This window comes from Loxodonta africana, chromosome 3 (assembly GCF_030014295.1).
Source record: "Loxodonta africana isolate mLoxAfr1 chromosome 3, mLoxAfr1.hap2, whole genome shotgun sequence".
NCBI classification, from domain to species: Eukaryota; Metazoa; Chordata; class Mammalia; order Proboscidea; family Elephantidae; genus Loxodonta; species Loxodonta africana.
In genome coordinates, this window is record NC_087344.1 from 32,703,114 (window position 1) to 32,717,305 (window position 14,192).

The window sequence follows — 14,192 nt, forward strand, 5'->3', positions numbered from 1 at the left end:
CCACACAGAGTGGGAAGGGAGACAGGAGGAATATCACAGAAGATGGAGGATCACCCTGGTTTATATTGTCTAACCCACTGGGAATTTATTCTGCTGTATGTAGGGGAGAATTACAGCTAGGATGCTCCTTAGAGACAAGGATGGTGAGACTTTGTCTCACGTACCTTGGACATGTTATCATGAGGGATCAGTTCCTGAAGAAAGACTTTGTCTTGGTCATCTAGTGCTGCTATAACAGAAATATCACAAGTGGAGGGCTTTAACAAAGAGAAATTTATTTCCTCACAGTAAAGTAGGCTAAAAGTCCAAATTCAGGGCATTGGCTCTGGGGAAGGCTTTCTCTCTCTGTTGTCTCTGGAGGAAGGTCTTCGTCCTTAATCTTCCCCTGGTCAAGGAGCTTCTCAGGCACAGGGACCCTGGGTCCAAAGGATGCGCTCTGCTCCTAGTGCTGCTTTCTTGGTGGTATGAGGTCCCTAGCTCTCTGCTTGCTTCCCTTTCCTTTTATCTTTTGAGAGATAAAAGGTGGTGCGGGCCGCACCCCAGGGAAACTCCCTTTACCTTGGACCAGGGAGGTGACCTGAGTGAGGGTGGTGTTACAATCCCACCCTAATCCTCTTAACATAAAATTACAATCACAAAATGGAGGACAACCACATGTGGCCTAACCAAGTTGATACACACATTTTTGGGGGGACATACTTCAATCCATGACAGACATCATACTTGATAAAGTAGAGAGTCAGTGAAAAAGAGGAAGACCCTCAATGAGATGGATTGACACAATGGCTGCAACAATGGGTCAAACATGGCAACAACTGTGAGGATGGCACAGAACTAGGCAATGTTTTGTTCTGTTGTACACAGGATTGCTATGACTTGGAACTGACTTGACAGCATCTAACAACAACATGGTGCGAGCTAGGGATTGAACTCAATATATTCCCAAATAATTAATGCAAGGTTTCACTACCGAGGCCCTGGCAACACTTGGGGCTGGATCATTCTCTGGAGTTGGGCCGTTCTGTGCACTGTAGGGTGTTGAGCAGCATCTTTGGTTTCCACCCACTCAGTGTCAGTAACGTCCTCCTACTGTGACACTCCAGACACTGTCCAGTGTCCCTCGAGGGGCAGAATCACCCCAGATTAGAACCCCTGCTCTCTTTCTTCTACTGTAGTGGATTGAATACCAAAACCAAACCAAACCCATTGCCATCAATTCCAACTCATACCGACCCTACAGGACAGAGTAGAAGTGCCCCATAGGATTTCCAAGGCTGTAAACCTTGGAAGCAGACTGCCCCGTCTTCCTCTTGTGGAGCAACTGGTTGGTTTCAACCACTGATCTTTTGCGTAGCAGCTAAGTGCTTAGCCACGGTGCCACCAGGACTCCTTGTGAATGTGACCTTATTTGGTAGAAGTGTCTTTGCAGATGTGATTAAGTGAAGGACATTGAGATGAGATCAGGTGAAGGACATTGAGATGAGATCATCCTGGCTTATCCACGTGGGCCCTAAATCCAATGACCAGTGTTATTAGAAGAGACAGAAGAAGAGAAGGCAGAGACACACACAGGGAACTCGGCCATGTGAAAGTGGAGGCAGAAATTGGAGTGACGCAGCCACAAAGCCAGGGATGCCTGGAGCCACCAGAAGCTGGAAGAGACAAGATCCTCCCCTACAACTTCCAGATGGAGCACAGCCCTGCTGATAACTTGACTTCAGACTTCTGGTCTCCAAGCTGTGACAGAATGAATTCCTGTTGTTCTAAGCCATTCAGCTTGTGGTCATTTGTTACGGCTGCCACAGGACACTCAGACACTTGGACATTTGAACTTGGCCGTGAGAAGATGTTCACTCCACCCACTGTTCATATTCTTCTTACGGTGACCTCCGCACGGTATCTATGACTTTTTCAGTATTTTATTTTAATATATGCTCCATTTCTGCTGTTCTTCTTGAAAGTTCCACAAACTCCCTTTGCTGGGGCCTGAGGTCTTCCTAGAGACCACTGCAGTCACCTGAGTCAGACTGAGCCCACACTTACTGTGCACCTGACCCGAGAACAAGGTCCACTCTTGGAGTGAAGACCCACAAGGGTCAGGTTGGTCTCTCTGGTCATTTCTGCCCCAAGCCTGATGCACAGTGGGTAATCAATACACATTTCATGCACAGCACCCCTGGAAGGAGGTCTTGTCACCCAGAGAGCAGAGGTGAAGAGGTGGCCATCCAAGGCCCCCACGTGGAGAGGGGCAGAACCTGGCTTAACCCCCGAGCCTCAGTTTTGTCTGCCTGTCTGGGCCTCAGTTCCCTCTCCTGTGAAATGGGGAGAGGAAATGTCCTCAATCCTTCGCCCAAACACTATGGGATTAGTTGTGTGGCATTTGGGAATTTGGAGTTTTTCAGAGCTTAGGAAGGCCCTGTTGCTGTCAATTCCGACCCATGGTGGTCCAGCTGGGTGGGTTTGAACCTTTAGGTGAGCTGCTGAGCACAAACCAGGGATCTCATAGGTGATTAAGCGTGAATGTTGCTGTATAGTGTGAGATGCCCCCGTGGTCCAGGCAGCCCTGTCAGCAAAGGGACAAGTGTCGACAGGGAAGGAACGGCTTGGCTGAGCAGGTAAGGGGGCCTCTGCTTGAGTTCTGGGACCAATTTAGTGTCTCAGAAAAACACAAATGTCAGTGCAGTCAGTGAGACAGAGGCATAATATGGCGACCACGCTAATTTTAACCTGGATTTCTAGTCTAAGAGCTAAGGTTCTTGAGAAAAGCACGTCTTTCTTTGACGGTCAAAATCAGGATGTGAAACCATACGCCCTGAAGGGCCTTGACCAAGTGATCATCTGCACCCTTCAAAATACATGTACTCAGGAAGAGTGCTGTCTGGGTGCTGTTGTTGCCAACAAGATACTTTTGCAAGATAGATAACAAAAACACTTGTAAGCATCTTGTGACCATGATGTAATCATCCTGCGAAACTATTTGTAATCACTCACTATAGTATTAATAATCAGTAACAAATCAGAGTGTAATTATTACAATATTCATTGATTTTCCTGTAGTTGCCCTCCCCCTGATTTGGTTCCTCTTTTTAACCCATAAGAATACTTGCATAACAAAACCGACCTGGGACTACCTGGTTCTCTTTTCAATGCAATTGTTTTAAACCCTTAATAAACCTCTCTATTTTACCTTAAAACAGCGTTCAAATTTTTCTCTACAACATTAGGAAAAGCTGTGTTTCCAGAAACTTTTGGATTTTGGAGTTTCAGATGTGGGACTGAGGTGCTGGAAGAGACCTTCCCCAGAGCTGTGCGCAGGGTTGGAAGAGATTGTCACAAGCACACTTAGTTAGGGCTCAGTGAACTCAGGTGACGGGGAGGGAAGGAGGAGGGAGAGGGCTTTAAAAGGAGGGGGAGAGTGTTGCCATTGTTATTAGTTGCTGTGGAATGGATTCCTACGCATGGTGACCCCATGTGTTACACAGTAGAACTGTGCTCCATAGGATTTTCTTGGCTGTAATCTCAACTGAAGCAGGTCACCAGGCCTTTCTTCTGCAGTACCTTTTGCAGGGGTGGATTCAAACCACCAACCTGGCAAATGATTTGTGCTGTCCAGGAGTAGGAAGAAAGAGAGGAGGAGGGGCAGGAGGAGGGTAGAGGGGAGGGAGGGGAGGAGGCAGAGGGTAGCAAAGTGAGGAAGAGGAGTAAGAAAAGGGGAGGGGGAGGTAAAGGAGGGAGAGGAAGAAGAAAGAGGTGGTGAGGACAAAACAGGGTAGGACTAGGAGAGAAAGAAGGAGGGAGCAGGGGGAGGAGGGGGTAGGATGAAAGAGAAGGAAGATAATAAAGAGAGGGGGAGGAGAGGAGAGTAGAGAGGGGAGGAGAGGAAGACACCAGAAGACAAAAAGGGAGAGAAGGGGAAGGTGGAGGAGATTGGGGATTAGGGAGTGAACAAAGGCAGGGGAGGAGGGGGAGTGGAGAAGGAAGGAGGGACAGCAATCAGCTGACATGTGTGAATGAATGAATCCCAGCTGTGCTGCAGTGTCCCTTTGAGCAAGAATTGCAGTCCTTGATTTCTTTGCCTGTAAAATGGGGTCATCGCAATAGCGGTACCTGGCAGGATGAGATTGCAGCTGTCCTATGGGGTCATGGCTGACTCTGCTGACCTCTGACCCAGAAAGCCGAGGGCCAGGCACTGGCTCTGGGCCTGGCCTCCGGATCTGCCGCCCAGCCCTTATTCCACTATTCCCAGGCTGCCCGCAGGACCAATGGCAGAGTGAGGGCTGCATGCCTGCCCGGGCCTATCCTCCAAGTCGCGCTGGAAGCCGGCCCTGGCCGTCTCCCAAGGAGAGCGCTGGAAGGTCGGCCAAGCAGGGGAGAAAACAAGTGGGGGTGGGGTGGGCAGGGGGCAGAGGAGGGCAGCTGGAAGAAGGGACAGAGTGGCGCGTAGCCACACCTGGGAGGGCCCAGGAGTCTGCGGGGACGAGGCCCCAGAGGGGGCTAGCCTGCGGCCTCGCTGCTTAGCTGGGTTTGGAGCCCAGCCTTGGCTGCTGGGATCTCGGTGGACCAAGCAGTCCTTGCCTGCCACCTGCCCGAGTCTCTGGGAACCGGCGAGGGTCTGTGGGCACCTCCAGGTCAGCCGGGGAACAGGGACGTGGGCAGCTGGAGCCAGGGTCTGGATAAGGGCTTTCGGGGGCCTCTGGGTGAGAGTTTAGAACGGCGGGCTACAAAATTCGTTGGGGTACTGTGGGTGCATTTAGTTAAGGGTCGGTTTGGGGATATGAATTTAGGATTAGCTGGGGCCCTGATATAGAAAGGAGCAGACAGCCCGCCCGCCCGCTTATAGGATATTACCTGAGGGAACTTTGGGGTTGGGATTTAGGACCTTTTTTGGGGCCCCAGGGTGTGAGTGTGACGCACTGGTTAAGAGCTTGGCTGCTAGCCAAAAGGTAAGCAGTTCCAGTCCACCAGCCGCTCCTTGGAAACCCTATGGGGCAGTTCTACTCTGTCCTACAAGGTCACTATGAGTCAGAATCGGAATCGAAGGCAAAGAGTTTGTGTGTGTGTGTGTGTGTGTGTGTGTGTGTTTGTGTGGAAGCCCTAGGCTATGACTGTAGGACTCCCAGGGCCCCTGGAATGTGTGTTTAAGAGGGAGAAGGGTTTGGGGTTTGGATTTGGGACAAGCTGGGGCAAGAATTCAGCACAGGTGGGCCCTGGGTCTGGACTGGGGTTTTCTAGTCCCTTGGGACAGAGATCCCGATTGCCATCTGGAGCACGGTCCAGGAGCGCCCGCGAACCACGTACACCAGCTGCGGGACACTTGTGTCTGCGAGACTCTGGAGGGGGAGAGGCTTGGTTGCCATGGAGACAGCAGCGGTTTCCCCCCCACACCCCCGGCCGACCGTTCTAGCCCCCGGGTCTCGTTCGCCATCGTCTCTCTGGCCCGGGGCCGTCTCTATGGTTGCGGCCTCCGGAAAAAGGCTGTCAGGCTGGCCACGGTGATGCGGCTGAGGGGCTGTGAGCAACACAGGTCCGAAGAGGGCCTTGGAGTGGGCCTGGGCGGGCCGGCGGGGCGGGAGCTAGGCTCGGAGATTGGTGACCCAGCCGAAGCCGGAGGGCGGGGCCATTGCTGGGGTGGAACCCGGGCCTGGTTTGGGGGCGCGGCTGGACCTGGCGGGGCGGGGTCCGCGCCGAGAGGCAGGGCAATACACGGAGAAGGGTGGGGCTTTGTTTGTGGGCGGGGCCAGAGAGCGAAGCTGGGGGCGGAGTCCAATGAGCGGCATGGAGGCCAGAGCGTGTAAGCGGGAAGGGGTCGGGGCCAGGCTTGGACCAGGAAGAAATGGCCCTACCTTGGGGCGGGGCCAAGTCGTGAGGTTGCAGCTTGGGCCCCGGAACGGCATCTAGATCAAGGCGAGGGGCAAGGTCTGTCCTAGTGACTAACGGGGTGGAAGGGCTGGGTTTGGGGCGGGGCCTGTTCAACGATTGTCGGGGGAAGCTTGAATCTGGCTAGGAGCTAGGAAGCTGTTGCCCAACGTGGGGAGGCGCCGGGGTTCGGGAGCGGAGCCTCGCCTGGGGACGTGGCCAATCCCATGCTTGGGGGCGGGGCTGGCTTAAACGTGGGCGCCTAGGATGAGCCTGGAGCTGGAGTCTGGGGGTGGAGCCGGAGCCTGGGGGCAGAACCTGGCCTGAAAAAGTAACCAGTCTCAGACACGGGGCGTGGCCACGTGGGGGCTGGCCGTGGGCGGGGCCTGAGGTCTCGGCAAACGCGGCCTGAGCGCTCCTCTGTTCCTCAGGATGCGGGCTCCGGGTGCGGGTTTGGCCTCCGTGGCCTCGCTGGCGCTGCTGAGGCTGCTGGGGCTCCCGTGGACCTGGAGCACTGTGGCCGCGCTCGGCGTGTACGTGGGCGGCGGCGGCTGGCGCTACCTGCGCATCGTCTGCAAGACAGCGAGGCGGGACCTCTTGTGAGTGCGGCTTGAGGGGTCCGGGGTGGGACTGCGCGCTGGGGTCGGGCCGAGGGTGACTTGGAGGGCTCTGAGGGCCTGGGGGCGAGCCTGGGGAGTGTCTCCGGGGGCTGGGGGGCCGGGGGCTGGGGGCGGGGCTTTGGGGCTCTTCGGGGGGTTGCAGGAAACAATCTGAGGTGTCTCTGGAGGGAGATTCATAGGTTCTAGGGTGCTTGGGGCTGTTGGGGCTGCTTGGAAGACCTCAGTGATTTTGGGGGCAGGCTTTAGGGGACAACTTGGAGGTCTTTGGGCAGGTGGTGGGTGCTCCGGGGAGTTGGGGCTGCTTGGGAAGCCGTGGGGGATTGGGTGTGCCAGTGGGGCCGTGGTGAATGTAGGAGGTCTTTGAAGTCTCTTCAGGGACTCTGATTGGCTGCCAACCCTCTATTTAGGGGTTCCTGGAAAAGGACTGACTGGGAGGGGGCCTCTCAGGACTTTTAGGGTCTCTGAAAGGCGTGCGTCTCCCACGGGCTATTTACGGGTGTCTGATAGGTTACTGGTTGGCACAGCCAGTTTGCGATTAACTACTAACAAAAAACAAGGCTGGCAATTTGAACCCACCCAGCAGCACTGCAGAAGAAAGGTCTGGCAATATACTTCAGTAAAAATTACTGTCAAGAAAACCCTATGGAGCAATTCTATTCTGTAACACATGGGGTTGCCAGGACTTGACAATAATAAGTTTGGGTGTTTTGTTTTTTGCATGGCCAGGGTGTTCTTGGAGAATGTGGGGGTCTGTGGGGAACTTTGGGGGTCTCTACAAGCTGGGTTCTGTGGGCACTCTGGCGGTGTGTGCAGGGATTCTTGAAGAGTCTCTGAGGGGCTTTCTCATAGGAGATGTTGGGTTCCTCCTGTGGGGTGGAGGCAGGAACCTTGGGGGAAGTAGGCATTGCTGGGAATTTTCATCGTAGCAGATCTTTTAACAGCTCCACATGTGAGCACTCCCCCAGCACCTCCAGGGTACCCTGTCCTTGTGGAAAGTGAAGGCACTGAACCCATTTTAAGGATGAGGAAACCAAGTCTTAGGGAGGGGCAGGATCATTGTGGAGCTGGGAGGAGTCCCTCTGCAGGTCGACCCATTTGAAACTTCTGTAATCTGCACTTTCTTCTCAGTGCCCATGACCCCAGTCCCTTCCCATCCTGTTTCCAGTGACCTTCCTGAGATCTTTCTGACATTCAGATCGTACCTTGCCCTCCATTCACAACTCCCCATGACCCCCCAGCTCCTGCAGGAGAAAGACAGCTTCTCAGTTTGGTGCTCGGGGCCCTGTTGGCCCATCCCCAGTCCACCTCTCACTCCCTACCACCATACTTGCATCTGACTCAAGGTCAACTTGCGATTTCAGGTACAGGCTGTTCCCTCTGCCCAGGACACACTGATCCTTCTCCTGCCTGGTGACACCACTTGGGTCTACTTCTCCGTGATACTGGCTCCCTCAGGGAACTGCTCCTGAGCTTTCCTGCTCAGGACCCTCCCATGGCTCCAGGTCCCCTTGCAATCTAGAACACGTTCCCTACCATGGTCCACAAGGACCCTGGCTACATCCCCAGACTTGTCTCCCTCCTCTCCCCCCTAACTCACTCTTCCAGCCATGCACACCTTCTCATTGTCCTGAAACACACTTGGTCTCTGCTCCTGCCTCAGGGCCTTTGCACCTGCTGTTCCTGCTCCCTGGATCTCTCTTCCTTCTGTTCTTCATTTTTCTTGGCTTAAATGTCATGTCACCTCCAGAGAACCCTCCTCTGACTCCTATATAGACCCTCTCCCTGCCACTCTCTGGCAGAATGGCTAACATGTACCAAGAGCTCCCTTCAAGCCAGATGCCCTGCTAAGTGTTTTACACATGTGACCTAATCGAGCCTACCCAACAAACCCAGAAAGTGGTGTGTTCTGGGAACACCAGACTTGTCAAGATTTCTTACAGATAAGAACCAGAATCAGGATAAAGCTGGTACCCATGAGGTGGAGGTCAGACATACCACTACTTACCAACTTCTTTACCATTTCTGACACCAGCCATTCCCCCCACAGCACTCTCTACTTCTCTGCTGGATTTGATAATTTATTGTAATGGTCACACAGAGCTCACAGACCATCCTTAACACTTAAGTGGTTTACTAAGGAAGTAACAGGGTAGAAATTCGGGATCACGATCAACGGGTTGCAACTCAGGATCAGGAAGCATGTAGGCAAAGTCTAGGAGGCTCCCCCAAAGTGGAAAGGACATCCCTCCCTTCTCCAGTGCAGGGACAGCTCTCTCAACTCTTCTCAGCCATGCATGCCCCTTTCAGCTGTGTAAGCCTCCTTTCAGCCCCTTCAGGACAGGCCTTCTCTTGGCCATGCACACCCCGTTTCGGCTGGGCAGGCCTTCTTTTGGTCATGCACACCCCCTCTCAGTCATGCAGGCCTCTCTGCCTTCAGCCTGCCTGCTATTGGCCTCTCCATTGCTAGTTTAACCAGCTCATAGCCAGTGTATCAGCTTGCTCAGCTCTTAACTGCATTCTTAGCAAGTTTCTGCCATCACCACCAACTCTGCTGCAGGGCGCCTTCCGGGACTGTCACCACTGGCTCTGCTACAGGGCTCCTTCTGGGCCCGTTGCCACTGGCTCCACCACAGGGCCTCTTCCAGGTCTCTCACTGTCTTCAGTGTTACAGACTTTGACCTGTGTTACAGCTCTTCTAGGAGGTTCCTCACCTTCTGTCTCTGCTTCTTCTCTTTTCTCATCTCTCTTGCCTCTTGTCCTTTCCTTTCTGAAACCTCCGTGGGGTAGGCTGTGTATATATATGCTCCTTGTGAATTTCAATGTATGGCTGTCCCAACAGGGCCATGAAATGACCAATCCCCTCTTGGTAGGCCACAGACACGTCATTTGTATAGTATATTGACCAATCCCTGCAAGGTGCATACCTGTCACAGGGCAAGCTGCAGCCCAGGACCAGACAAAAAGTACCAAACCATCAAGTTGTTTACAGCTTACCCAGGAAATGTCAATCAACCTGGACAAGAGTAACAAACCCTCTGAGGTAGAAAACTTGGGCAGAGATAACTCCTCAGGGCTTAGAGGAAAAATTTCTCAAGCTGTTTTTCAAAGAACCGAAGCAAGAGGCCACATAAAGGAACACATTTCACCACAGGTGGGTACTCTCCTGCCCCAGTTCACAGATGAACAAACTGAGGCACAGTGTGGTTGTGTAACTTGTCCAAGATTCCCCAGGTGTGGGATTTGAACCAAGGCAGCAGCATGGCTCCAAACCTTGACTTGTAGCCATTAGCAACATTCATTATTTGGGATCATTTTATGTGGCTGCTTTCTTGCCTTTCAATTTTTGGGTCTCTTTACCCCCTGCTAGACTCTGGGCCCTGTGAGGGTGCAGAGACAGCGTTGGTTTTGGCATCGCTGTGGCCCTGCTCACAGTGTAGGGCAGTCACCCAGCAGGAGCACAGGGTATGTTTATTGTGTGGCGAGAAGGCCTTCCCTACCTCCTTGGGCTCCCCCTGGCCCCAGTCACTCCCTTTACCCAGCTCTGCCTCCATACACCTAATATGTCTGTGCCTGGCCCTGTCTCCCATGGTACCTGAGGCAGGAGCTGGGTTTACTCAGGGTCCCTGACGTAGGACTTAGCACATAGGAACCACTTATCAGTTGTCGTCAAGTCGATTCCTACTTACAGGGACCCCATGTGTGTCAGAGTAGACCTGTGTTCCATAGGGCTTTCAATGGCCGATTTTTTTGGAAGTAGATCACCAGGCCTTTCTTCCAAGTTGCCTCTGGGTGGACTCAAACCTCCAACATTTTCCTTAGCAGCTGAGTGCTTTCACCATTTGTACCACCCAGGGATGGAAGAAAGACCGAATCTCATGAACAAAGGATTCTGCAGTAGGCAGCCCGAGAGATGGCCCCCGACGACGGCCCCACCTGCTATAACTCACACCGTTGTGCAATCCCCTCCCCTTGTGTTTGGGTGGGACGTAAGGACTTGCTTCTGATAGTACACAGCAAAGGTGAAGGGATGGCACTTCTGAGATTAGGTCATAGAAAGACTGGCTCCGCCCCCTTCCTGTCTCTGGGATCACTGTGTGGGAAGCCAGCTACCATGTTGTACGGAAGCCCTGTGCAGAAGCCCACAAGAGTGAGCTCAGAGCAGATCCCCCCCCTCCCAGCGAAGCTTTGAGATGCCCACAATCCTGGCCGACACGTTGACTGCAGCCTCATGCAAGACCCTGAGCCAGAGTCCCCCCAGCTGCACTGCCCTCATTCCTGACCTGCAGAAACTATGAAATAGTAAATGCTTTTTGTTTTCAGCCTGTAAGTTTCAGGATGTGTTACACAGCAATAACTAACTAATACACTTTGCACAGCCTTCTCTGCGTGCCAGGTGCTGTTCTGAATCTCCTCTGAGAAAGGGACCAAGTCAAACCAGTTGCCGTCAAGTCAACTCTGACTCACAGTGATCTTAGTGTGTCAGAGTAGAACTATGCTCTGTGGGGTTTTCAATTGCTGATTGTAACTCTCTCTTCCCAGGTACCCGTGGGTGGACTCGAACCTCCAACCTTTTGGTTAGCAGCTGAGCATGTTAACTGTTTTTACCACCCAGGATGGGACACTACTTACAAATTCCATTTTACCAGTGGGTGAACTAAGGCACAGATGGTTGAGGCCATATGCCCAGAGACACACAGCCAAGGAGGGGCAGGGCTCTGGAATCAGTGCTCTTAGCCTTGGTGCCATGCTGGGGGAGGGGGGTGCTGGGGAGCTGCCTTTAGACCATAGACTCAGAAAATATTTAAGCAGCCCACCCCAGTTTTCCAAACTCGTGTGTCTGCAGCATGAAATCCAGCCACACTTGCCCCGGCAATCCCTCCCTGCCCCAGAGCCCTGGGGCTGTAAGAGGAACAGAAGAGGGCTGGAGGAGCGGGGCGGGGAGGGGGGGTGAGGAGAGGCTCCGGAAGGGCCTGGAACTGGACAGTGGCCTCTTTGTCTGTAGGGTGGGGGTGGCTTGAGGCTGCTGCCAGGCGGGCCACCCGGGCATGTGGCCGGAATTGGGCACTGGAGCCCTGCTGCCTGCCCAGCCATGTGGGCGAACTCCTGCTGGATGCTTTGAGGGGGACAGGGGGGCAGGGACAGGACAAGTCAGGCTGTGGGGCCCCAGGAGTGCTCTTGTAACCTCTAGGTCCTCTCCTGGTGTTTATCCTGAGCGTGGTCAGGTGGGTGCTTAGTTCCTGTTTCTAGGCTGTGTCTACCATGGCCAGGGAGTATCTTCATTGTCGTTGTTGTTGGATGCCATTGAGTCGATTTCAACTCGTGACGACCCTATGTGACAGAGTAGAACTTCCCCATAGGGTTTCCTAGGATGTATATCTTTATGGAAGCAGAATGCCAGGTCTTTCTCCCACCGAGCCGCTGGGTGAGTTCAAACCACCAACCTTTTGGTTAGTAGTCTAGTGTCTAGCTATCACCCCACCAGGTTCCTTTCTTAGTTATCTAACACTGCTGTAACACAAATGCCACAAGTGGCCAGCTTTAACGAACAGACATTTATTTTCTTCAGGAGGCTAGAAGCCCAAATTCAGGGCACTGACTCTAAAGGCCCTCTCTGGTAGAAGTCCTTGTTTCTTTCAGCTTCTCTTCCTCAGTTCCTTGGAGATCTCCAGGTAGTAACCATCTTCCCTCATCTGTGCTTCCCTGCTTCTGTGCCTAATCTGCTCCTTTTATATCTCCAACGTGATTGGCTTAGGACATACCTTTCATTGATATGGCCTCGTTAACAAAGGAAACACTACCCCCAAATGGGATTACATCCACAAATATGGGGGTTAAAATTTCGTCATGTATTTTGGGGGGATGCAATTCAAACCATAACGGGGCGGCTTCTTGCAGGGGCTCCTTCCTGTAGTTTCCAGCCCTCCCTCATGGCCCTCTCCTCAGCATTTACTGAGTAGCTACTGTGTGCCAAGCACTATGCTAACCTCATAGCCACCCTCCAAAGGAGGGTCCTGAGATCCCCATTTGTCAGATGAGGAGCTGGAGGCTCAGAGAGGTGAATTAACATGTCCAAGTGAGTCGGGAGCAGAACAATCCAGAATCAAGTCCCCTCCGCAGAGCGGCTCTGCTCCTGCTCAAAAAGTTTATCAAGTACTCACCATGTTCCAGGCAGCAGGCCAAGCACCTTGGTGTATCGTGCCCGGAACACTAGTACCCCATCAAGGGGTTCTTGAGGCGCTCTATGGAGTTCACTCACAGGGAGCCTTGGGCAGGGCTCGGATGTGTTGGTACTAGTGGCAACGGATGCTCTGTATTGGTGTGGGCTGGAGGTCAGGAGTTTCGCTGCAGGAGCCGGAGGGGCTGGTGGGGAACCATGGCTCTGCACCCTGCCAGCCTGTGGGGTGTTGCCCATTGAGCCCTAGTTCCCTCAAGGCCCCTCCTTGGAGAAGCATGCATTGAGCGCCTGCTGTGTGAATCTAGGCACTTGGCTTGCCGCCTGGAACATGATGAACCCTTGATAAATGCTTTGACGGGGCAGAACTGCCCTGCAAAGGGGCCTTGGTTCTGGGTTGTTCCGCCCCCAACTTGCTGTGTGTGTTCATTGGCCTTGCTTAAATGTATTCATTCACCTCTCTGAACCTCCCGCTCCTCATCTTTAAATGGGGATTTTAAAACAACCAGTCGCCTTCGAGTTGATTCCAACTCATGCTGACCCCATGTGTGAGAGTAGGACTGTGGTTCACAGGGTTCTTTTTTTAAAATTTTTATTGTGCTTTAAGTGAAAGTTTACAAATCAAGTCAGTCTCTCACACAAAAACTTATACACACCTTGCTACACACTCCCAATTGCTCTCCCCCTAATAAGACAGCCTGCTTCCTCCCTCCACTCTCTCTTTTCGTGTCCATTTCGTCAGCTTCTGACTCCCTCTACCCTCTCATCTCCCCTCCAGGGAGGAGATGCCAACATAGTCTCAAGTGTCCACCTGATCCAAGAAGCTCACTCCTCACCAGCATCCCTCTCCAACCCATTGTCCAGTCCTGTTTGAAGAGTTGGCTTTGGGAATGGTTCCTGTCCTGGGCCAACAGAAGGTCTGGAGACCATGATCACTGGGGTCCTTGTAGTCTCAGTCAGACCATTAAGTCTGGTCTTTTTATGAGAATTTGGGGTCTGCATCCCACTGCTCTCGTGCTCCTTCAGGGTTCTCTGTTGTGTTCCCTGTCAGGGCAGTCGTCAGTTGTCGCTGGGCACCATCTAGCTTTTCTGGTGTCAGGCTGATGTAGGTCTCTGGTTTATGTGGCCCTTTCTGTCTCTTGGGCCCGTAATTACGCTCCATAGGGTTTTCGATGGCTGTTTTTTTTTTTTCTTTTTCTGGCAGTAGATCACCAGGCCTTTCTTCCAAGTCTCCTCTGGGTAGATTTGAGCTTCCAGCCTTTTGGTTAGCAGCTGAGCATGTTCACCACTTGCACCACCAAGGGACTTGAAAAGAGATCTTAGGGCCCTCCTTTGGAGAGTGGCTATGAGGTTAGCGCAGTGTTTGGCGCTTGGTAGGTGTTCAGTAAACGCTGAGGATAATCATCTTTGCTACGTTATAACTTGAGTGGGTGAGAAGGAGCCTTGTCAGTTTGTCCTGGCTGTCTGTGGCTGGTCCCATGACTCACCCTGGAATTTATAGGCAGAGCATGTGGCCCAGATCCTGCCTTTACCAACACCCTACA

General features: G+C 52.9%; 1 protein-coding gene across 1 annotated transcript in view; it reads left to right on the forward strand.

Moving 5' to 3' along the window:
• The first annotated feature begins 5,750 nt into the window (after nucleotides 1–5,750).
• The window catches only part of SLC27A1 (solute carrier family 27 member 1), a 37,554-nt gene continuing 29,112 nt past the window's right edge, over nucleotides 5,751–14,192 (forward strand). The window contains exons 1-2 of the mRNA XM_064280947.1: nucleotides 5,751–5,916; nucleotides 6,288–6,455. Coding sequence (XP_064137017.1) covers nucleotides 6,289–6,455 — 167 coding nt within the window. The 5' untranslated portion in view covers nucleotides 5,751–5,916; nucleotide 6,288. The remainder of the gene's footprint in view (nucleotides 5,917–6,287; nucleotides 6,456–14,192) is intronic.